The sequence below is a fragment of the Lycorma delicatula genome, chromosome 6 (assembly GCF_047948215.1).
Source record: "Lycorma delicatula isolate Av1 chromosome 6, ASM4794821v1, whole genome shotgun sequence".
NCBI lineage: Eukaryota > Metazoa > Arthropoda > Insecta > Hemiptera > Fulgoridae > Lycorma > Lycorma delicatula.
The window spans coordinates 74,429,896-74,456,430 of NC_134460.1; the positions used below are offsets into that span (position 1 = coordinate 74,429,896).

The following is a 26,535-nucleotide window of genomic DNA, read 5'->3' on the forward strand; positions in this document are numbered from 1 at the left end:
GTGTGATTGAATATTTTCAGGACGTATAGGTTCAGTTTACATTCTTCAGGTTCTGTTATTTTTAATTCAGAGAAAACAGCATGAGTCAAACAATTTTGAACTATAAACATCTTAAGGTTCCACACGATTTGTAACAAGTTCCTAACATTCACAATATTAATACTGATTCTTTTTTATGCTTTAAAATGGCAAATTATATTACATAAGTAATAAATACAGTTGTCCATAAAGTCTTTCCATGATTACAAAACACCATTACAGTTTCAGTTGTGCAGTTTGTGGCAAAAGAAGGAAAAAATTATCAAGTTTTACCAAGTCAATAAACTTTCAACATGTGCACCTTTTGTCACTTGTTGAATGTCCAGCTGATAATCAATTTCACACTGTGTGTTTGTTAATATTTCTTTGGTAACACTAGCAACAGCTTCAGCTATTCTCAGTTTTAATGTACCTAGATGACAGGTATGGGTATTGCATAGACTCCTCTGCCCTTAACATAACCAAAGAGATAAAGTCTAAGGGAGTATGTCTGGTGATCATGGTGGCCAGGGAGTGGGACTGTCACGCAATCAATCTGCCATGAAATGATTCATTCAGAAAATCTCGAACTAATAATCCCGAATGTGGACCACCACATTCGGGAAACCAGCCTAGGTTGCAAGTTATTTAGTTGAGGTATAAAGTGTTGCAGCGTATCCAGGTAAATGTTAACCGTTATTGATTGCTCAGTGAAAAAGAAGGGATTAATGATTCTGTTGCATCATACCACACCACACATTCACTTTAGGGATTCTCTAATTTTTCCCTGGTAAAGTGTGGATTTTCTGAGCCCCTTATTCTCACATTATGCCTGTTTACTTTTCCTGAGGTGTGGAAAATAGCCTCATCTGAAAAACACACAAGCTACAGGTACTCATTGCCATTATCAAGCCATTGCAAAATCTCAATTGCAAAGGCAGCATGACAAGGGCCATCATCTGGCTGTAATTGTTGCACTATCTGAATTTAATATGCGTGCAACCTTAGTTTCTTATGTAAAATTTTGTGCACTGTTGCCTGGGGAATCTCTAGTTCATTAGATGCATGATGGGTAGATTTGGAAGGGCTATGTAAAAATCCTTGCTGCACAACCTCAACCTTCTCTTTAGTAACAGATGGCTACTCCGTTTGCAGAAAGTCAAACTACACTTCCACTCTCCTTAAACTTTGCATACCACACAATGATACTCTTGCTAACAAGTGCTGGTCGCCCGTATTACCTTCAAAAATTTCGCTGCACAGTAATCTGTGATTTCGACTTGTGACACCATAGCACACATTGCACTTTCTCCTGGATTGATGCCATTTTATAAGAAATTGATCACAGTGCCTTCTTCTCTCCCTCTACCTGCAACAAACCAGTACAAAAAAACTTTATAATCTTTACTTTCTTTTGTCACAAACCGCACAGCTGTAATTGTAATAAATTTTTTTAATCATGGAAAGACTAGACACCCTGTATGTTAATTACATTAGTTACTTTATTTGGGGTTGAATGAATTATAATATAAAAATGAGGGAAAGGCAAACATTTTCAAACTATATAGTTAGTAGGAACTTTTTACCAAATTAAAAATCATATAAAAACCAGCAAAAAATATATTAGATATTGAGTGTTTTTAAGTAGATTTTTAATAGGAACAACTACAGTAATAACTTATTTAATCATGGTCAAGGTCATTTTTCTAATGCTGCGTAGGCATTGTGTTGCAATTGATTGTAGAGTTTGGGCAAGCTACCTCCCATTGGACTGATGACCTTCATATGGCTGCAAATGTTTACTTATGTATGTTGAACATTTTATTTTTGCACAATTTTTTATTCTGGCAGATCAGCATGCTGTTTAGGATTCTTTAGAATAAGATATTGATTTGAATATTAAAATAAAGAATAAGATATTGATATTGAATATAAGATATTGAATAAGATACTGATTTGAAAGAAATTATATGAAAATAATTTTTTCAATATTTTGTGTCTACATTGTTGTTACAATTTGACCACCACTAGAAGCTAAATAGTGATTACATTGATTACAGCAAATTCTGTGTATTCATTTAAGTGGGGGATAATCTCACTCAGATTTCTATTTATACTTTATATTAAGCCCTAGTGCGAAGCAAGAAAAATATCTCCTAAGTGTAAAAAAACATAATTTTCATTTGTCTCATTCATTGTCTATCATTATTCTAATTTTGTTAAGCATGTAAAATATATGAATATATTTGACTAATTGCATTTTATTTTTTATTCAGATCTTTAAAAATGAAATAAATTGTTATTTGTTAATGACATAAATTTGAATTTTTTTCAGATTTTCGCTCTGGAAGGAATCCTATATTGGTAGCAACTGATGTTGCAGCTCGTGGACTTGGTATGTTCAGTTTACAATGGTTGTATTATTTAAAAATAATAGATTTTGATAAAATAAATATTCAGTATTGCATAACAAGTGAATAAACATCATAATATATACTTGTTATGGTGTTACGCTGTTTGTTTTTAAATTATGTATAAATCATGACATTTTATGTTATTTTACTTAAACATTTGACCATTTTATATTTAATGTTAATTAATTGGTTTTTGTTGTGTTATGTTAAGGAACAAATTCATATTGTATAAACATTCACAAATATATAATGTGCTTGCCCTCTTAAATGAGCATATATTTCCTTCTATTTTATTATTCTTGTATTGTTTTCATTAAAATCATAATTGATTTCTGATGTCAACAATGATTATAACAATTTTGTATGGGATAATAATGTTCGTAGTTTTGTAAATAAATAAAAAAATTGATTTATTTATATTCTCTTTTTTTTATCAAACCTAAAATATAAAATGGTCAAGTTCTTTTTTTAGTTTATACTATATCTTCCAAAATTTTTATTTTACTTTATTTTCAATTTAGTCAGGACCAGTGCAGGTAGTAAGTGTGTAGATTTTCTTGTTGAAATTATGAAGTTTTCTTCTATATAGTAGCATGAAGTGTTGCTTACATACAACAGTGGTAATTTCTTATATTTGACAAGGTTATTAAGAATTATGGAAGTCCTTTGAAATGTACAGTTTTGTTTTGCATTTTTGATTTTATGTTAAGTACCATGCATAATTGACTTTTACATATATGAATGAATTAGTTATACACAATTTTACAGAAGTTGTAAGTTACATGGAAAGATTAGGTTGTATGTGATGTAAAATAATATGATATTTAACGTTCTGTAAAAGGTTTACCATTTTCTGTTGTGAAATAATTGGTCCTTAAATTTCCTTTTATAATTTTGCAAAGATTAAAAATAGAGAAAATGCAGTTGCGATATACTTTAATTTTGTTTATTTTGATTGCATAATTTCTTCTTTTTTCAATTTTATAGTTTGCACTACTGTAAATGATAACTGTTAGAAAAATTATTTCTAATTATAGTAAGTAAAAATAGTTTCTGATATTATTTACTTTTTTCACATACAACTAATTTTAACTTGACGTGTGCTGTTGACAACAGTAAAGTAAAAGAAAACTAAATCTCCAAACTAAATTCATTAATCACAACATATTATTTGAACAAATGTGTGTGTTAATGAAAAAATAAAATTATACAGCTGTTATGTAAAAATTAACACTTTGTTATATTAATAAAAATATTCTTAGACTGTAAGAAAAAACATATTTTAGTATACTGTAACTATTTTGTGAAAAAATAACTTTTATTCTACATGATATATCCCAAAACACAACCCTTATGTAGATCAATTTTTTTATGCTACTTATATTTAATAAAAAATTGTTTTTAGTTTAATATAAAGCAGAAATGCATTATACATCCTTATGTTACTCATAAGATATTAATCTGAAATCTTAACAAAGCAGTGTGTGTGTAAACAAAAGACACATAAGTGTATGTGTGTTTTGTTTGCATATATTTCTTTATTGACTTATTTGTTTACATTAATTTAGTACAAGTATTTTCATTATATCATTTCTTAATCAGGTAGAATTATTGTTTGTAGTCACCATTCCATGTAATTGTAACTATATTCAATAACTTTTATCACAAGATATGCACAGTATAAAAAAAATTGTTGATAGAATATGGTGCTGTCCCTTTCTTACTTTGGCTACAGAAGTAATGAAATGAAAATTATATTTAAATAACCATTATGAGGTTTCTAGGTAGTAAAAGAAAGAAAGGTAGTAATAAATAGTAATTTTCAGTGTATTATTTGGAAAGTACAGAATGAAAGTGAATATGCTTATTGTTAGATGAGAAAATACTTTCCATTTAAGTTATTGCCATAGCTTCTTTGCCACTGGACTAATTTTTACATACTGCTACACAAATTATTACTTTTATAACTGCCCTGGACTCAAATTACAAAAATCTGTGGCTCATTTTCATCAGAAGTAAGTGATATTTTCAAATGTTGGAAGAATCTTAGGCCACTTTAGAGAGGGTCATCAATTTCAATTATTATCCACTCTCAGTCTCATATATAAAAAAAAAATATTTCTGAGAGTCCTGCATTCTTCAGTAAGTACATTAGAGCCAGTACTGGAATTAATTTTTATTTTTTACTGTTTTTCAAAATAGTATTACTCAAAGAAAAAGAAGAATCTATATTATTAATATGAATAATCTGTCTTACTTATTAGAATGCACTAAAAACAAACATGATTACAACTTAACAGTACTTTAATATACTGATAACATTGCTCAACTTTCAGTGTAATTTAATAATTTAAAATACCATTATAAACAAACTGATACGTTTAATACTTATTTTACTTTTGAACATGTTTTATAAGATTTATCATAGATAGAATAGCACGTAATGTATCTTTAAGAATTCAGTGATATTTTACCTTAAAAAGTCTTTCAGATTCAGTTCTAACAAATGAGTTATAAAAGATAGGTTTGTCAGAGCTATTCCAACACGTGAGTGGAAAGGGTTAAAAAAGAACAATTAATATACTTAAATATAAGATATTCTGTTTAAGTGTTTTAAAATATATCTTTGAATTGAGATCTGTTATACTAATTTTCATGAATAATTGAAATTAGTTTCTTTTTTCTTTTTTTTAAATAAATATTCCTAGTGATTATACTAATTTCCAAGAAAAATTTATTGCTGGTCCTGTATTATGTGTAGAGTTACTTAGATTATGTATACTAGTAATTAAATGTGTATTCTATATTTTATATAAGGGTTTAATTTTTCTGAAAGATAAAACTAGTCTTTTAAATTACATTGTAATAATCATCTTCAGATTTTAGTGTAAAGCCATAAATTATTTGTATGAAAATTTTGCATGTGGAAAATTTAATAATTCTAGACACAAACTGATAAGTAGTAAGATAATATAAGACACGTCCAAAACTTATGTAAATTAATAATCCTTTAAAAAATCCCAAATCTATTTTAAAATAAGGGCTTAAAAGTTCTTTCTCATATTCCATAAACTGTAAAAATATAAAAGTTACTATTTGAAAAAATAAAAAAATAGATTTCAATTTACCAAAAGAGTTTGCCTCCTGTACAGGAATGTGAAACCAGACTGAACCAGTTAACACTATCAGATTTTCAATATTTTCTTCAACCACTATTCTGATATTGGGTATAGTTATCATATTTTGTAACCTAGTGATCCAGATATATTTGTATTTTAGTAGAGTGATCCTGCTGCAAGTGGAGGAGCCAGGACCTGTAGAGCCAGTACATCTATGCTGTGATCTGATAGGGAGGACCCTCTGTGAATAAGATGAAATTACCATTGCATGCCTGGTAGATGGTCAGCAAGTCTAATCATTTATCAAATATGTCATCGGGTCTACAGGTCCTTGTTGCCTTCTTTAGCATAAGTATTACAGGATCCACCCTATACTGACATTGATATACAGAATATACATTGATATACAGAAATTGAGGTAGAAGGGATCAAAGGTAAAGTAGATAGTGAGAAAAGTCAATTTGCCCACAGAAAAACCACAGTGCAAATAATCTGCTTAGTTGATTGCTATAATTTATATAGCTCCAGACTTTATCTGCCTGATGTGCTATTTGTATTATTTGCACATTTAGACTGTTTTTAAGTGCCGATATACAATCTATTTTTCACTCATACAGGTACACATACAGAACTCAAACATTGAATTTCTCCTTAGGCCTGAAAAGATTGAAAAACTGATTTTTCTTTTAAAAAAAGTCTTTAATCCTTAGAATAAAGGCATATAACTTTTGCATGGGTAAATTGTATATTACTCTTATTTGTACTCTAGGTTAGCTGTGCAAAGTGCTTGAATAGCCTTATCACATCATATCCAACCTTTGGGTGGTATCAGCTATGTAATTTTCCAAAAGAGAGCATATATATTTTAGAAATTTCTTTCATATAATTTTTTTACATCTTTCTAATGTATTGGAGACAAATTTCAGTTTTCAGTTTAAATTTTCTCATCCTTCAATTGCCGTTAAGTTTGTATAAATTAAGTGAAAGTTCTCAAGAATGTGAAAAAGCATTTAACTTTATCACTCAGAAAGTGTCTTAGAAAGTTCTACAATCACAAATTGAACTATCAGCTATTACAAGTAGTGATTTACAAAAAAAGCAGCTCCTCCAACATCTACAGTAACCTCTGTAAGATCGATATTAAGAAGTGAAAAATGCCTGTACTAATTTTCAGAGTAAATGCTGAAAATGGTCTCTACCAACAAACACTTTTATACATGGTTTAACAAATGTAGGTATACCTTCATCAATTCTGCCAACGCTATACTCCTAATGCACATCCTGATGTTTTCCTTCAGTCCATCCATCGATTGTGTGTGGATTGATTTGATACACTAGTCCTTTCAACATCACATAAATAAAAGTCATATGTGACAAGTTTGTTGTCTGTGGCAGCCATAAGCCTCTGCTCACTGTTCAATCGCAGTAAACAGTTCATGAAGTGACTCTCACATGTGACAACTGGAAAAAAAGCAGTTCTTCTGTCAGCTGTTTATGAGTAGTCATCCAAAATGGTCAGGTACAGACGTCTGTGTTGCGTGTGGTATTGAAAAATATTGGACCAATAACACGTATGACAAGCACGGCACACCACACACCATCTTCTGCTTACGTAAGGGTACCTTGTGTGTTAGGTGCAAATTTTCTGACACCCAATACCTGATATTCTGAGCAATTCTGTATCTTTAAAAATGAAACCATGCCTTCTCTGACATGATTAAATATAAACTGGTCCAATCGGCCATCTGCAACCACATTCAACAACTAGTGACAAAAAGTCATATATTTTCTCTTGTCTGGTTTCTTCAATTGCCGCATAACTGTGATGCAGTACGGTTTCAACTTCAGACTGTTTGGTACACAAGTGCAGGTTATCTACTCACCATTTTCTGTTGCAATAGTTTTCTGGTAGACTTCTGAGGACTATGAAGCATCAGTTCTTAGTGAATCTTGCACAAAGTTCAGGAGTGTGGACAGATGGCCTGTTTGGTGCCATTTCATCACCTATTGCTGATTGCTGCATTTAACTGGGATGGGATAATTAGGAAACATTTTAAAGAATAACTCTTGTGTTTTTTTCAAAAAACCAGTTCTTATTTACAACTACAATATTCACTAGCTCTAGTATCAAATACATTGCTAATGCATGCACAACACAACTTACCATCTCGATCTCAGCAAGCAACTGACAATCGGACCATGGTAGAGATGGGAGGGAGGGATGATCACAGAAGAGGAATTCTTGTGTAAGAATGTACGTCCAATTTACATACCAATTACCGTGCACAAACTTATGATGTTAATGTTCTCCATAATCTGGCGGGGACACTTTTTTTCATGGGCCATCCAGTACTGAAATGTTAAGAATACACACTTAGCATGGTGGTAATTTTCATATATTGAAAAAACCAGACCATGAAAAATATTACAAACGTATCATACTATCAATTGTTTTGATGCTTTGTTGATATAAAAGAAATTATAATGCTGTATCATGTTTATTTAGTAATATGGCTTGGTTCCATTTCAGTTGTTATATAGACAGTAAAGATAATAAATACAAAACTGTGAAAATCCTCACATTTCAAAATCATGTTATGTACCCATAGAATTGGTGTTTGCTATGCAGTCTACCATTATGTAATAAGTTCTTTAGTTATTTCTTTTTTTTTTTTACTGTTGATGACTTTAATTATGAAATGATTGATTAGATTGTTAGTGGAAAACAAATGAGAATGTTGGTTTTAGCAGTATTCTGTTATTTGTTATACTGTTAATGAAATGATGATAGCCATATTCCAAGAATTTTTTTTTTTTGCTGTGCTCTTAAAAAGTTTTATTGCTGCTAAGATCTCTAGATCCTGTTCCATAAGATTTTTTCCTGTGAGAATATTTAAAAAGTACAGTTTTTATGTATAATTATATATATAACCCTCTTACACGCAATACATTGGAAACGTATTTCTAATATATTATGAATAATATTTTATGAAGTGAACTTTAAATGTTCACTTCATCCACATTTAAAGTGAAATTTCAAACACAATGAAAAGCGACTGCAAATGCCATGAAATAGGTATGAATCTGAATCTACATTATAGGAATCATTTCCAGCATGATTGCAAAATGGAAGAGATTATATTTGATGTAAACTATCCTATGTTAGTGTGCTATTTAAATCATCCTTCCTTTATTTCTAGGTTAGTAGCATTGAACATGTTAATCTAAAAGTCTTTAAAATACTTTTTTTAATTTTATCATTTTTTCTCTAATAAATGGCGTGTGCATTATAAGTTTTGAACTAATTGTCTTATCTGAATTTTCAATCAGTTCATGTTAAGAATAATGAAATTATTCATAAATTAGTACATTTATAAAAGATCTGAATCAAATTATGCTTTTACACTAAAATTTGGGGCAAATATTTCAGAAGACTGCATGAAAGTATACTATTTAACTTCTTCACATATCTTTTCTTTATTTTCAAAAATAGAGTGTGTCCTATTTTTTGTATCTAATTACATTTCTTTGTTTAAATATTTTATGCTCACTTAAACTGTATCTATTTTCTTGTATAAAACGTAAATTTTAATAGAGAATTATTTCATGAAGTACTTGAGCTCAGTAAATAATCATAACATTAATATGTTTTATATTAAGGTTATGAATATATCTTTCGATTGGTGTAACCTATTTGATGAGTAATTATTGTATAATTAAGTAGCTAAGTCTGTTGTTTATTTTATTTTTAAATGTTATACTATACATTTAATATAATTGTGTTCTAGTTTTAGTGATGTATATGTATATATATATACGGGTGGGTTTATTTTTTCTTTTAGTTTTAATTAATATGCTAACATTATTAAAGTTAGGCTTTTTGGTTCTGTTTTCCAGAGGCACATACTAGATAATGCTTGGCGTTAAGTAGTGCCAAGGCATTGTCATGTGTCTCAATGCGTGGGCGCTCGTGTGCATGCATTGCATGTTTACAACTTACCATGCGCCACCTTACAACTTCATGCCACCACCTCCACCCACAAGCCGTTATACCACCCACACGGCAGTGCGGGGGTGCGTTGTGAGCGAGTTGTTCACCTCGTCTCTGCGGGCAATGCCTGATCCGCTGTTCCATTTGGTCGTTCTTCCAGTGATGGGCACAATCTTCCTCTTACTGACCTACTCAGCTTCCGACTGCGCTATCCAGTTGTTGTAAACATTTTAAAATTGTTTGTATTTTCTTTTCTTTTTTTTATTATTTTGTAAAGGTAGATTATTTTCTTTTACAGTGATGAATATTTTATAAACTTATTTTATCTTTAGTTATTTTTACTTTGTTTTGTATTGATATCAATTTTTTGCTTCGTTTCTGTTAATATTACATTTCATGGTTAATAATGTAAAAGTGGAGTAAAAATCATTAAACAATAACTTAAATTAAATCTGTAATATCACAATACAAAATTTAGAAGCTAATTTGCTAAATGTTACTGCTCATATTTTAAAAGTCAACAACAATGAAATCTTATAAATTATGAATTTAGTAATACTGAATGCGTTACTTACAAAATATATCAGTGAGTTTTTTCTATGAAATTAAAACTTTATAATAAGTAAGCTCATTGATTATAAAAAAACACCTTAAAAGCTTTTTTTAATTTGATATTTTATTGCATGTAGTTTAGTCTTCTTTTTTGAGTTACTATACGCTTGATGATATGATATTTGTCAACTCATTAAGAATTGTATTTTATGTAATGATAATTTTATATTATTTAAACATAACACTGTTTTATTGTTGTTTGATGAAAGATTTTTTTTCATTTCTTTTTATTTTTAGTGTATGATTTTATTATTTATATTTTATTTATCATAGAAAGATATCCCCATCCTTCCATCCTCTTAGGTTTCAGTTTCAGCATTGTGCCCATCACTTGTTGTTCACCACACTCGGCAAGTCGAGGTGTGGTGTGTACTGTCTTTGAGCGGGGCAGTGTGCCGCTCTACACTTCCACATTCAACTTCATCAGCCATGAGGTTGCTGCCTGTTTTAACAGGTAAACATGATAACAGTGCATTAAATTCAGAGCCTGGGTATTGTTCTGCATTATTATTATTATTATTATTATTATTATTATTTATATTGGTGTATGTATTTAATTAGAATTGTTTATTATTGTTTTTTTTTTTTTATTTTATTAAAAAAATTAGTAAGTTTTGCATCTTTTTAATGATTGATAGAACCAATAATATTTAGATTATTTTGCTGTATTAATTCATTATAAATTTTAAAAACTGTTGTTTAAATGTTTAAAATTCAGTATAATAAAGGATTGGTTTAGGTAAAATTCATTTGTCAGCTGAATATCTTTAATTGTGAAGTAAGTGTTAATCTATTTTTTATTTAATTTATTGTATGAAAAATGCTAATTAATGTATCAGAGATGTAAAACTGCATATACCTTTATGTTTTAAATTTGATTCAGAATGTATACTTGATTTTTATTAGTTTTATGTTAAAAAAAAATTGTTCCTTGTAATGAGGAATAATTTATAAAAATAACTATTTTTTCTTAATTATATTTTATATGGGCAGTTTTCTGATATATGCATTTCGTTTACAAATAAGTTTAAAATTGTATTGATGCCTATTAAATTTTGAGAAATTTTTTGACAATCTTCATTGTATTTTTCAATTTTACCATGATTATTGCTTTAATTTAAGTTAGCAATTTAAAATATGATACATATTTGGTCATGTAAATATGGCTAAATGAAAAAGTTGTTTTTTTATAATTATTTTTTAAATTAATTATTTAAAATTTTTATTCTTCTATTTTAAAGGAAGAATGTGAAATTATACATTGATGTTAATTTGAAGTGTTTTAGTTACTACTATTAGATATATGTATTTTTTGAAAATAATAAATTTTGTTTTTAAATGTATTACTAATCTTTTTCATAACTACAGTGCTGCTGTGTATGTGAGTAGTTGAGATTGAATTTTGCACATTTATTTTAAGTTGTTTCATCTTGTATGAGACATTTACTAGTGATTTTATTGATGTTTTTCAACACTTTTATTTGTAAATTTTTTATTCATTATTACACAGATTATGCTTGTTTTTAATGGCAATTATATCAGCTGAAAAACTGAAGAGATTACCAATTGTGAGTTTTTGAGTATAAAAGATTTATGCTTTATACTCATTAAAATACATGAATTGCTCATATAACATATAGACAAAATTTAGTGCACAATTGTTAATACACAGCTTTGATAATTATTTTTAATAGTTGTAGTTTAAAACATGATTATATTTTGTTAATTTATATTTTTATTATATATTTTTTTATGCTTTTCACCAAATTCTCAATTTTTAAAGGTAATAATCTTTTTTTTCTTTATGTAATTTGTGCAGATGTGGAAGATGTAAAGTTTGTAATAAATTATGATTATCCAAACAATTCTGAAGATTATGTTCATCGAATTGGACGTACAGGCCGTTCACAGCGGACTGGAACAGCTTATACATTTTTTACCCCAGGGAATTCTAAACAAGCTTCAGATTTAATTGCTGTTTTGAAAGAAGCAAACCAAGTGATTAGTCCAAAACTGTTAGAACTTGCTGATAACTTTAGAGGTGGAAGAAGTGAGTTAATGCATTATTTTTGTGTGTTTGCATATGGGTAGAATTCATAAATAATTTATGTGAAAAATCCTCCATTTATATAGGAACTTTTTTTCTATTAACAGAATTAATAGATGTTCGAGTTGAACTACGGACAGATTCAGAATAAATATACATTTACAACAAATTTTATAAAAATAATGAATAAATAAAATGCATTTTTTTAATTTTTTACCATAAATGTTAAGAAAATACATCATGTAATTTGGTTATCTATAAATGATATAAACCTTAATTGAGAATGTACCTATAATATATTCTGTCTGAACAGAAAGGTATACATTAATTAGTATCTTCAGAAGATAGATCTGACCCAGTCTTTCTTATGGATGTGACATCTAAAAAGCACCTGAGGTACAATAATTCTCAGTCATTTGCTTTCTTTAAAACTATTGATGTACACAACCATTTGTCGTAGTAAATAGAGTGAATATGATGCTTGTAGGGTTGCATCTCATCTGCATTTTACTGGTCTTGGATTGCTAATGGGTGGCAACAGTATTAAAGAACATATTGAGCTCAAAGAAGAAGGCGTGATTAATTAACTCTTCACTGCGATAAATTTTATACAAAGCAGGTTTATGAATTTTAATTTGTTCTGTAAACATTTTTATAATAGTGTGAAATTTTATGTAAAATACAGCATTTGCTTTTTATGAGATTTCACTACTTCAAGAATTTTGCATATAGCAAACTATTGTGGTAATGTAAGAATAATTATTCATAATAGCTGAATAATGGCTAATAATAGCTTGAAATGGCTAAGTAACTAATCGATAAGATTATGATAAGTAAATTCACAGCTTTCCCATAGTTAGTTCTAAATTAGTAGAAGTCTTGACTTTGAATAGTACATAGCACTAGGTAATTTATGTTCATAAAAAAGAAGTCTTTTCATTGATATTAATTTACATACTGAAATTAAACTTAAACCATTTCAAGTTCTGCAGAGAAGCTCTTCCACTGGCAAATTTTGTTATTGTAACTAAATGTATAACAGTATTATTTTCTTTAAAAGGCTCATACTTTTAAGGTAATAATTGATAATACATAAAAAAAATATTATTTTTTTTGTATTTTATTTCGTCAGTATGGTGATTAATGATGATTACTCAATTATCTAAACAATAACAATTACTCATTGCAACAAAGATGCTGTTTTGTTTTTAATGTTACTTTATTTGTTGTTTAGCACTCTAAGGCTTCCTGTACAGGGTTGTTCAAAAAGTTCTCAGCCTGACACAGAGAGGGCAAGTATGATCAATTGACTGATATTTATCAAGTTTGGTCCTTAAGATGGCATGCTGTGAACTTTCAGATGTACAGGTTTAGTTGCTTGTTTATTGAATAGAATAAAGCAAACAAGTTTAGATATGTTCTGAATAATGAATAAAATTGAAAGTTTGAGTTGTAATAAAGTATTTTATTTTAAAATGTTTAATCCCAACAGACATACAACAAATAGTTAGATTCTACTTTAAAGGACTCTTCCCCTTCATTTTCAATAGTAAAAAATTGGGGAGCTGAATTTAAAATGTGGCTGTATATCCATTCAGTGAATGTTTTGGATACCCAAAAACAGCTGCAACTGATAAAATTGTCACAAAAATCCAAATGCCGTATTAAATGATCACCGACTAAAGGTAGTGAATCTTGCTGACATTGCAAACATCTCGATAGACTGTATCTACTACCATTTAACATAATGTTTTGGATATGAAAAAACTTTGCTTAATAACTGGCATATTTGTTAATAGTTGATCAAAAAAACATTTAACTTAACACTTTTTGAGAGTGTTAAGACTTGTATAGAAAATTCCACTGAGTTTCTTCTGGGTTTTATAACACCAGATGAAACATGGATTCATCCTTATACACCAAAGATCAGACTGTGGGTGATAGCAGATAAAAGTGCACCATTGAAAATAACAGTTCCATCTGCAGGAAAAGTCATGGTTATAGTTTTTTTTGGAGGGTTTCTTATGTGATGCTGATAAACTACCTGGAAAAGATTGGACCATCACGGGGAATATTATGCTTCACTACCAGACCAATTAAAAGGTGATATTCAGGCTAAACAATCACATGTAGCAAAAAAGAAAGTGCTGTTTTACCACGATAATGCACTTGCACACACTTCTTGAGTTGCCGCAAAACACCATCACTTATGCTTTCAAGTGCTTCCACATGCACTATATTCACCAGATTTGGCTCCAGCGATTACTTCTTCCCAAACCTGAAGAAATGGCTTGCTGAATGAAGATTTACTTCAAATGATGAGATCATAGTTGAAATAACCTCATATTTGCAGAATTGGACAAATCACATTATACTGAGGGTTTAAAAAGTTGGTAAATTATTTGTCTGAGTGTATCAAATTTCAGGTGACAATGTTGAAAAATAAAATAATACTGAAAAAACCTTCTTTTGTTTGTCAGGCCAAGAACTTTCTGAACGGTCCTCGTATAGCCTAACAAAAATAAATAATATATATTTTTACATTTTATTATGTATTTGTAATGGGTCAATCCATTTTAAGTCGTACAATAAAAGTAATTTTGGTTGTGAACATTTTTTTATTGTTGTACTATTAACCCCTGGTAAAAATATTGCAAAACTATAATTAACAATTTTTAGAGATTCTTTTTTTTTCGGCAGCCAATTTTGTTTGTGCAGATTCCTTGTTTTTCACAAATAACATGTGTTCTTGAAAACCGTGTAACTCCCTTATTTATAAAGATATAATGTAAAAACCAGAATGTTCAACATGAAATTGCCTAAAATAATTGTTTAAACTATTTTCTTATAATATATCAAAAAAGTTGTGCAATGAAATCTCATTAATTTTTACTATTTTAAGGAAATACTAAATTTATGATTTGTCAACCATCACTTTTAGCTATACAGTGTTAATGGCTTTTATTCTTTTTGCTCTGACACATTAACAATTTTGTGGTCTGTTACACAATAAACCTTTATCATGTACTATTGGAATGAAAATTTATGTATTTTATTAGTAAAAAGCACCTAATATATTGACATTATAACCTTACTGCTGCACTTCTGTGAAAATACTCTGGCATTTTTGATAAACTTTGGTGCTCTGCACCTCTTAATCTAGGTAAGTCTCAGTAATCAAATTTATACAGTTTGTTTATGTTTGGAAGAAGAGTGTAAAATTTTCCTGTAAAATTTTCAAGCTTTTTTCACTCATCCCTTTTTAGATATAAGACACTGAAGATTGAAAACAGCCAATTGGTCATCTTTGAAGGCCTCTGGGATAAAAGTAAGTCTCCCAGCTGAAACTTAAGTTCTAGCCATATTGCAAGATAACTTTGACAGGAAAAAATAATCAATGTGAGACTGCCTCCATGAAAAATACTTACCTTGAAAATTGAATTTTAATTGTAAATTCATTTTATATATTTATTTTTTTTAACCAATTTCCTTAATACTTATAAGAAAATAGTTTACAATCATTTTAGACAATTTCATGCTGAACATTCTGGTTTTTAAATTATGATATTTTTATAAATAAGGCAGTTACACAGTTTTCTGCAAAACATGTTATTTGTGAAAAACAAGTAATCTGCACAATCAAAAATGGCTGCTGAAAAATCAATAATCCTCAAAAGATTTTTTGATGACAGTTTTACATTCTTATAGATACAGAAGTCTGCTAATAACAGTTTGATAAAGATTAAAGATGTTGAGCAAAAATAGCTGTATGATTTGATATGAATTGACACTAAATGAAAAATAGCTTAATTTTTTTACCAATAATTTTATTATATGCCAAAATAACGTTCTAAAGTCAGAATTGCTTGCTTTTAATTACTTGGATTGTATATATATATATATTTGTATAATGATCCATTTTATTTACATGACCCAAGTAATAAAAAAATTGATTTTGAACAAGTTTTTAGACTGATAAAATATGTGTGTGTTTGTGGGCAAATATTTTATACTGCATGTTACAAGCAGATATAACTACCAAACAAATAAATTTAATGTAGTAATATTTTTTTGGGGGGTACTGGGTTTGGAGATACTTTGTTTTTTCAACCTATTTCTATAGCACCAGAAATGTCTCAGTAAGTAACATTTAACATTTAAAAGAATCTGAAATAAGATATTAAATACACAAGACAAAAGTTCTAACACACTGACTCGATTTCCATGCATGCTGTTTGACATTTACTTGTTACACCACTTCAAATACAATAAATAATTCTTTTAATTTAGAAATTGTTCTTAAAACCATATGCTTACTATTTACTTTTTTAAGAAAATTAATTTCATTTATATATAAATTATAATTTCATATCAACAAAATATTAATAATTTGTTTAATTTTAAATTTTAGGCAGAGGAGGTCGTTGGAGAGGCCGTGGAGGAGGTCGTAGTCGTTCACGAACCCCTCGACGCTCTCCTAGACGTAGCCCTCGTCGCAGTCGGACAAGATCTCTTAGCGACTCCTCTCGCAGTTCATCAAGTGACAGGGAAAGAGACAGAGATAGAGGTCGTCGGCACTACAGACAAAGAAACAACCACAGCCGTTCACGTAGCCGTAGCCGCAGCCGCAGCCGCAGCAGCAGCAGATCTCGAGATAGATCAGGCAAGTCCGAGCCTGTATCTCTCTCACTGAAAAAGAGAGAATCTAGGTCCCCGGAAGAAGAAGAAGAAGAAGAAGAAGATGTCCGCCAGAGCGATGAGAGTTTGGAGGGGATGAATATAGATAATAATGTGAACTTGTCTAGTGATCCTTTAACCGATGAGCAAGAAGTTACAGAAAATACAGAATTAGAAACAGAACCGTTACCACAAAAACAAGAATCTGCGGTTGAATCTGAAGACAGCAAACCAACTCCCCCTCCAGTTGACTCTCAGTTGCATCCACCTTTACCTCCACAACCACCACCAGAAGCTGGATCTACACCAGCAGCACCATTGCCGGCACAACCACCACTTCCACCACAGTCTCAGCTGCCTCCACCATTACCTCCTACACCTCCACCGTTACCTTCACAAACAAGAATTTCACCGGTTGTTACCCAGATGGAGCCCCAACCCATGGTAGTTCCTCCTAGGCTGCAGCTGACACCTACGATGACTGACCCTCACTTGATGGGGGGCCCTATCTACCAAAAGACACTCTTTCCAGGGTTGGTGGGAGGAGGATCAGGACCGTTGGGGCTACCACCCACTTCTATGATGAATGTACCACCTTCGCTTTTCTTCACACCCCCTCCTCCTCCACCACCAACTCCATCAGTGGCAGCTGGTTCAGTCATTCAAGCTTCTCAAACACTATTCAATGGTTATGGCTATCAACGGTAGACACATTGTACACTTAAAGGTTTGTTCTTGAGAGTGTTGATTATGAAATAGGCAAAACTTCATTTCATTCATCACTCGGTTTTTTTCTTGTTTATTACATATTATCATTATTACTACAATATTTTATATGCTTATTAATTTTAATTTCTTCAAAAATGATGTTTTAAATTAATTTTACCGCATGGGTATTGTTTTCTTTGATATTAATTGTACTGTGGATATAATTTATGCATGGTATGTTTTTTAATTGGCCTAAATTATAGAAATCTTTTTTTATTAATTGTTCTTATATATGTTCAGATTATTTTGCTAGTTGCATTATATTTGTGATATTTTGTTAGTGGACATTAATTCATGTTTCTGAGGAAATCATAATCGCTTATAACTTTTTTATATAATTTTCTTTTTTTTGCATTGAAAGCATGTTAGTATCAGGGAAAATACTATATATATATTATGTATATATATATATATATATAAATATAACTGTACATAAATAACAGAGTTCCAGTTATTTTTTGTTCATTTAATTTACCTGTGCTATATAATATATAGACTTTAAATCTAGTATCTACTTATCTTAATTTTTCATGGTAAAAATTGTACTTATCACTAAACAACTGAATATTAAACTCCCAATCGCAGATTGTGATTTGGAGGAAAACACTTGAAACAATCTTATCTGATTGATGAGTAAGCATTTATTAGTATTATCTACTTTTGGGATAGCAGATTTTAGTCATCATAATCTGCCGTAAATGGAACTTATTTGTAGAATTTTAGATACATCTTTGTTTAAATTGGTACAGTGTTATTGTCTAGTTTATGTTTATGCAGAATGTATGTTTTTGAAAAATAGAGAAAATTATTTCACACTAACAATTAGTGCCGAGCTGTTTAAAATATTTATTTAAACCTGTACTGACAATTATAGAAAACATTATTTTGTAACTTCATTACATTTTACAGTTTATTTAGTTTTCCTGTACAATTATTAATGTTTTTTATTAGGCTCACGTGATTTTAAACTCTTATTGATTGGTGGTCTACCTTCAGTTTGACCAAAATATATTTTTTTTATTTTAATGTGATGAATACATTATAATTTAGTCTGTATTACATGAGTATTAGTTTTACTTGTACATCCAGTTTACAATCAGGTCTTGATTACATTTGTTGCAAAGTAGGACCATTAAAATTGTTTTTTTTAAATTTAAATAACTAAATCTGTATAATATATTGCACTTCTTTCTTTTTCCTGTTTAGCCTCCGGTAATTACCATTCAGATAATACTTCTGAGGATGATATGTTTTAGTGTAAATAAAGTGTAGTCTTGTACAGTCTCAGTTTGACCATTCCTGAGATGTATGGTTAATTGAAACCCAACCACCAAAGAACACCGGTATCCACGATCTAGTATTCAAATCCATGTAAGAATAACTGACTTTACTAGAACTTGAACGCTAGAATTCTCAACTTCCAAATCAGCTGATTTGAGAAGACGTGTTCACTACTAGACCAACCCGGTGGGTTATAATATATTGCACTGTTTAAAGAAATTGACAACCTAATTAGTCAAAACCATATCAAACATCTTTCCTGACCCTTCTCATGTTCTTTTTTCTCCACTGTTTCTTTATATAAACTTTTTTCTTTTCAACTCTTCTGAAAAGTTTTTTCTTCGGTTGACTGATATTAAGAATTATTTCATAAACATGCTTCATTGCTTCCGTCAAAATATTCAGGCTATTCCAATTTTTATTTTCTTTATTTTTACTGCTTAAAACTATGTTGTTTTTCTTTAAAGTTTGAGGGTAGAATATATGACTATATGAAAAATATCAAGCTTGAGTGTGAATTCAATCCCAGAACTTAAAAGATAGGAATACTAATTCCTAATTCTCTGCAACAAAGACCAGCCAAAGTTGTGTTTTACAAGTGATATTTAGACTATTCTGATATTAAAAGAAAAAATTTATTGCCAGTTAAATTTTACCTTCTAAACTGCATGTTTTTTCCATTTATTAAATATTTGCCTACTTCCTGCCAGGACTTTTGAAAAAGTGTAAGTGTGTCTCCTTGTTCTCATTGCTGTTGAAATACATATAATTATTCATCTGTTCTCATCAAAAAAAATTTCCTTTGGCATATTTTTTTAACTTATACCACTTTATGCAACAGAATACCATTGAAGGATTTACAGAATGAGTATGTAACCAGTTAGCTTTCTCCATTTATCTCTTTCCTATTGGCTTCAGCACTCTCAATTGCACCTTTTCTTCCTATTCCTTTTAAATTCAAATTGTACTTCCTCTGTGACATTTTCATTGATTACTCATCCTTTTTAATTACTCAGCATGATTTTGATGGCAATAGAAACCGTATGATGTGACATTCACCCCATTCTGGGATGGTTATATCCCCTTTTAAAAGCCATTTTGTTTGCTTGTAGGATTCCATTATACCAGGAGATTTTTCCATTAGTATCTTTTGACTAATACTTGTTTATTCCATTAAAACAACCCCTATCCACCTTCAAATCTATTTTCTTTCACTCCTTGCTAAGCTTCAGTATATTTGTTCTGTAGTTGTACATAATCTCTTTCAACTATATGTACATAATTTCTTTTGTTTCCTAGTTTTTTCCTACATCTTTTTTATGGTTATCTGTATATGGTTGTGTGGACATTTGTATGTTGCAACACTTCTATCTCCTAACGCTTAATATTCTATTCTTCTGTTCTAATAAATGCTATTTTGTGTACCCAATATTTTACTTACTTTTGTTTCCGTAGCTCCTATTTTACTTCCTTATTTTTCCAGTTAATGACTATTGTTGTGCTTCTTAAATCAGGGCAGATCTCATAAATGTCTCATGTATGTTTCCCTAAATACCTTCGTTCCATATCATTTCTTTAGTCATGCAATGAACTTCTGAGCATATTTTCATTTTTCTGCTGATAATTTTTATGGCCATAGTGTTTATTTTTAATCCATATTCTTAGCTGATTTCATTCCAAAATTGGAGCCTATTTTGTTCTTTTTTCATTGTTCAGCCAGCAAAGTGAATCACACCATCACTAAGTGAAAACGGGGCATTCCACTCTTCAGACATCAAGGCCTGTTCTCCGTTGCCGTCTAGTCCGCGCTACATTCGCAATGCGCTGCTTCCTTAACCTTACAACATATCTTTCTACGGAGTCCCATTCACTAGCTATAACGAGTATATGGGTCACTATGTTTTCAGGAATTATCCAGGCTAGTCCTGAGTCAACTCTGAATTTCATCCACCTTGGAGAAAAGAAAAAGGTGTGACATGGAGTATTTTCCTCTCCTCAGTTTATGCATAATGGGGAGCTCCTTATTCCAAATCTATGGAGATAACTCCCAAACCCTCCATACCCCATCATGAACTGTGAGAGGTGAAAACCAACCTCGCCATGCCTTCTGCTGAGCCATGGCTCCAAACTAGGGATAAGCCTCTTTGTCCATGCTCCCTTGGCAGTAACATCCCATTTGGCCTGCCATTCATTCATAAGTAACAGACTTGCCTCTGACTTGGTCATGCCCCTGTGTATCCTAGTTAGCTGGCAGGCCCTCAGATGGATGGGCCACCCACCCACCAACACCTCAGCTGCTTCTCTTGAAACTGTGTTACATGCAGCTATGATTTTAATCGTAGTCCTCCATTGCAGGGAGGCGATCCATGCCACATTCCTTTTTATCTGGAATGCCTCAGCCCAGGCAGGTATAGCATAGAAGAGAATTGACATAGCGGCAGTCATTATCAGCTTTCTCTTGCTCACCCTGGTCCATTAGCCTATCGAGAGCATCAATCGCCACTTCTGTTTTTCTCTTAGATTCTACTATGTGCTTGTTGAAGAGTCTGGACCTTGCGATCCAGACCCGTAAGTAATTGGCATGATCAGTCAGAGTGATACCCTCGTGTCTTCCACATAGATGTTAATATCACTGAGTTTCTGCCATCCCACCTCCTCAACCATGTTGGTTTTCTGTGGTGCCAGCTTCAAACTGCAAGTCTTGAGCCATTCACTAATTCACTTGACAGCTTCTGTCGTATTTCACTGCACTTCCTGTTGCAAGGGTCCTGCGACCAGCAAGGCGAGATCATCGGCATAAGTCATCATTATTGTGTCTCCAATGAGATCCAGTCACAGAAGTTCATAGAAAACCTGGTCCTAGAGTTTGGGACACAATACTGATCCCTGAGGTATTCCACAATACATGTGGAATTGCTCAACTCCTATTTCCATCTTCAGATTCCTTTCATGCAAATAATTGTTAAGAACAATTAAGTACTCACTCACTTATCCCCCACTCTCTCAGGCCCTCCAATACCACTGGCCAGGGTATGCTGTTAAAAGCATTTTTTCATCTAAAATTTTGATGAGTGGGATTTTTCTTGTTCGCCACATACCCGCAGCTCTTTCCCCAGCCCAGGTTGTCACTTGCTGAATGGCATCAACTGTGGACCTGCCCCTAACAAACCCATATTGATTGGGGGACAGGGCCCCAATTATCTCGATCTTTTCCCAAAGCTTCTCAGTCAACATTCATTCATACATCTTGGCTACAACATCAAGCAGGTATATCAGCCGATACTGCTTTGCCCTGTTCCCTTGATCTGGTTTTCGGTATCAAGACCAGTTTGGTTTCCTTCCATGATGCAGGGAAACTACCCCTGCATAAAGCCGTATTCAGCAACTTGAGGACTATCCACGGATATAACTCCACCAACCTCTTCATCAACAAACCCAACACCCCATCAGGGTCTGTGCAGTTCCTGGGGTTAATTCTATCTGCAACCCATTTGAGCTCCCCAATGGTAAACCTCCTCTCCTTCTGGGCAGTCATATTGCAATGCTTCATTTTAATTAGTGGAAATAGCTCCAACACAGCTCTCAACACCTGAGCCCTCGAAAGGAGTAGGAGGGGTACCCCAAACCTTTTGGTAACAAGCCTATAAGCTCTACCCTATGGGTTCACCTCCAAGTCCTCTTCACCAGGCGGCCTTTTTCTTTGACTTAATCTCTGCAGTTGATCCGCTTCTGGTAGCCTTATATGTAAATTCCACCTCTTCAGTCTGCATTGAATTTTTGGATCTGAGCCTCTGTAGTCGCCTTCTAGCTTGCTGGGCCGCAGCTCTTAAGGAAGCAATGTTCCCACTCCACCAGTAAACTCGCCTGCGATCAAGGCTGCAGCTTATCACATTCTGCAAACATAATAGCAGAGAACTCATCCGGGTCTGGAGTGTACATCAACCCCTTAGGGGAAGACACTTCCGCCTTGTGACACTTCCGCCTTGTGACACTTCCAGTCGTCACACCCCCTCCCACCATCCCCATTCCAAGCCCTGATGGGCTTTAACGGGAGTCGTCTTTGGCCCACTTGACTTTTTACATCTCATAGTAATAAGCCTGGCCACGTTGGTTATGGAGTGTACAATCAAGATCCTTTCAGCCAAAGAATTGGCAAAGGCTGTTCCCCAAACCTCAGAAGGCTTCCATTTTTGAGATGATTTCCCTCTTGGCCGTCTATCCCCCAATAATGCAAATACTACGGCCCGATGAAGTGTTTTACTCTTCATCCAGGGCACACCAGTTGGCCACTTGCTCAGTCAACCAACCCGGAATTGCCTTAATATCCACAATGGCCTCCACAAGTATGACAACTGTCACCAGGAGTCTTCAACACATCATCTCTGTTGAGCACTGCCATGGCCGAAACATCCCTGATCACAGAACCCAGAAAAAGCATTCCCTCGTTGAGCCTGCGCAGCACACCCAGCTCAGCCAGACACATATGTCCTGGAAAAGGGCTCTTTTTGTCGCACTGAACGTCCAGGATATAGACTTTGGCCTGAGAATCTTCCTCTGGGGTATCCTTCCTCCTTAGTCTTATCAAATACTTGATGTGGCCATCGTTTTTCCACAACCTCTTTTAGATCCTCCCAGGATCCTGACTGAAGTATCTCATTCAGAATTTGGGGATCTGCTCGCACAGTTACATTCATTTGTCTGCAGTTTCCTTATTCCTAGTCAGGTCTCTGATTCACTCAGCCACATCTTTAGCCTGATTTTGAAACCGAGAGATGGACTCCTTCGTAGTAGTAGGTTGTGCCCAGAACAGGTCATCCACCACTTGTACCTTCTCTAATAAGATATCTATCTCAGTGGCATCGTTTCAGTACTGGCCTCTCTAGGCCTCTTCCTTGCCCGTTCAGCAGGTTCAGGCATCCTCCTCTCCTCCACCGAAAGATTGGCCACATTAGTGGAGGGGGTCCCTCTGGGAGATCTGTCTTGACACTTTTCCGGAAGATCTCTGCAGTCTCCATGTCTTTCGGCGCAACATTGGTAACATGGGTTACACTCCACCCAATTCCTACTGTTTTGAGCCCCCACAAAATACAATCCAGGGTTGAATTTGGGGGGGGGGTCTGAATTGGTTGGAAACGGAAGGGTTCTGGAACAATTCCAATGGGAAGTTTCCCACTATATCTTCTGGTAATAACTTAAGAAATTTACTGCTCACCTGAGAAATAGAAGAAAATTTTTCTAAGTCCTTGATTGTGTGTAATAGTATATTAACTGTCAAATCTTGCAGAGCCAACAGACACACTATAGGCCTTATTACCAGTAGCAATAAGGTCGACACTAAAAGAATCGTAATAAAAAATTAGTCCACAGTCTGAAAATCAACCGTTAACGTATCCAGTAAAATTCCCCCAATCAGTTCCAAAAGTCCATATCCAAAATAATATAAAAAAACCCAATCAAAACCACAAAAACAGCAGAGCAACTGACAGCACGTCTACACAGCACTAGAGCTATAACTCAACTTGTTTTAAATGATATGATTTGGTCTTTCCTTAGTCACTTTTTACAGTTTACTGCTAACGTTTAACTTATTTTGTTGATCAGTTACAGTAAATTTAGTCTCCCAAGTTTTTTCCTTATCTTTATTTTCATATTCCTTTTCTTAATCTGTAAAAATATTACAATCAATTTTTTCTGAATTCTCATGATATCTGTACTATCAGTTTGTGAAAATCAAACCATGTTTAAAAGACCTGTCTATTCAACCACATATCTGCCAACACTTCCACATACTTTTCTCAATTTTTTTATATATATTGTCTCATTCACTTAGCAGAATAATTCTTCTTGTACAACTATTATGTTTTTGTTTTCTGTTTTATTTTCCCTTTGTGTCCTTTAGTAAGTTATTGTTTTTTGAACAGATCTTGTTATGTACACAGATAGCTTTCATAGAGCCAGCCAGTGTAATCATCTCTACACTTAATTCATCTTCTCAGTACCTTACTGCTTTTTATTTCCTTAACTGCTCTCCCTAGTTCATCCTTACTTAAATAGTCACTTCTTGCTGCCTCTACGGTTGGGTTTAATTATCATAATTTTATTTCTTAGGACTAGGTTGTTGTCAGAAGTATAGATCCCTTATATCCAGTTGATAGTCAGGAGACTATCAACAGTCTTTTCACTTCATATCAGTATTTATCGTCTTAAAATTACTAATAAAAACAAGCTTTTTAACATCTGTTTACAAAATAAGCTTTTCAAATTTAAAATAAGCAAAAATAAAATTAAGAGGTTTAACCAGTTACAACAATAATAAAAACAAAAATATAGAAGATCAGTCTGTTTCACATTAGTTGCTAAGAGACTTGAGTGTCTTAATTTCCTTATATCCTATCTTGTTTTAGAATTATGAATTGTAAATGTTTTATCATCTAAGTGAAGCTAGTCTTCTTTTTCAGACATGGATTATTTTAATAAAAAATAATTTCAACTAATTCAAAATTTCCTTGAAATTTTTATGCCTTTGTAGAAAAAAACATTTCATAAGAGATAACTTATTTTTGAAATAATTATCAAAATGGTATTACATGTATTTTATCTAGAATATAATGCCTATATGAAACAAAAACCGCACTACTTTCTTATGTGGTATTTTGAATATTTGTGATTCTGTGTCTAATCATTAAAAAACAAATAAATTAATTTAATGGTGATAGTAATAATCTTATTTGCCTCCTAATAGTAAACTCATACCAGAATCATAACTATAAGAATCATTCGTAATTAAATACACAAATGGCTCTGCAGCTAAAATAGTTTATTTAATCATTAGTATGACATTTTTTTTTAATATAATATCCAGCATTATTAATACACTTGCCCCATCTATAAATCAGGTTATTTATGCCTGCTGCACAAATATCATTGTCTTTATATTGGAGCCAGTTTAGCAAATTTTCTTGGACATCATCATTATCACTTCTTACCATGTAGCACTTTCTTCATAGATCAAACAAGTGAAAATTTAATAAGGCCAAGTCGACTATATGAGGATGAAGTACTACTTCCTGATACAATTTTTCAGTGGCTTCTTGAGTTACATGAGCTGTGTTAGGCTAATTGTTATAAAACAAAAGATTCCTTTGCGCTGAGATCCATGGCATTTTTTCAACACTGCTAGCTTCACTTTGTTGATAAGCATGTCACTGTAGTATGCACTGTTTATTGTTCACTGATCTAAAATTGACAAAACCAGGCCTTTTGCATCCTAAAAGATTGTTATCATGATTTTTACTGTTGATGGTTGGGTTCAGAATTTACTTATGACGGTGAACTCATGTGCTTCCTCTCCATACTCTGCCTTTTTGAATCAGTGTCTCATTTCAGGTTAGAATACTGTGAAAAAATCTCACATTCTTGCTGACACTGTTTCAGCTCTATGCACATGCAAAGTCTTGTCTTCTTAATGGTGATCTGTTGACATTCTTGAAATCTATCTTGGACTTATTTTACGATACGAGCTTGTCTGTGATAATGTTTTTAACTGCACAAACACTTATTTGTAATTCTTCAACTATAATCTGATGGTCTTCTTGGATGAGAAAGTTG

At 32.2% G+C, this 26,535-nt stretch overlaps 1 protein-coding gene across 2 annotated transcripts in view; it reads left to right on the top strand.

The window, feature by feature from the left end:
* The window catches only part of LOC142325939 (putative ATP-dependent RNA helicase DDX17), a 75,875-nt gene that overhangs the window by 35,368 nt on the left and 13,972 nt on the right, over window positions 1–26,535 (top strand). Inside the window, exons 10-12 of one of the 2 annotated variants that reach the window (XM_075367895.1) lie at window positions 2,354–2,413; window positions 11,974–12,204; window positions 16,613–17,605. In XM_075367895.1, coding sequence (XP_075224010.1) covers window positions 2,354–2,413; window positions 11,974–12,204; window positions 16,613–17,586 — 1,265 coding nt within the window. In that variant the 3' untranslated portion in view covers window positions 17,587–17,605. The remainder of the gene's footprint in view (window positions 1–2,353; window positions 2,414–11,973; window positions 12,205–16,612; window positions 17,606–26,535) is intronic. The other variant, XM_075367896.1, reaches the window with a different exon arrangement.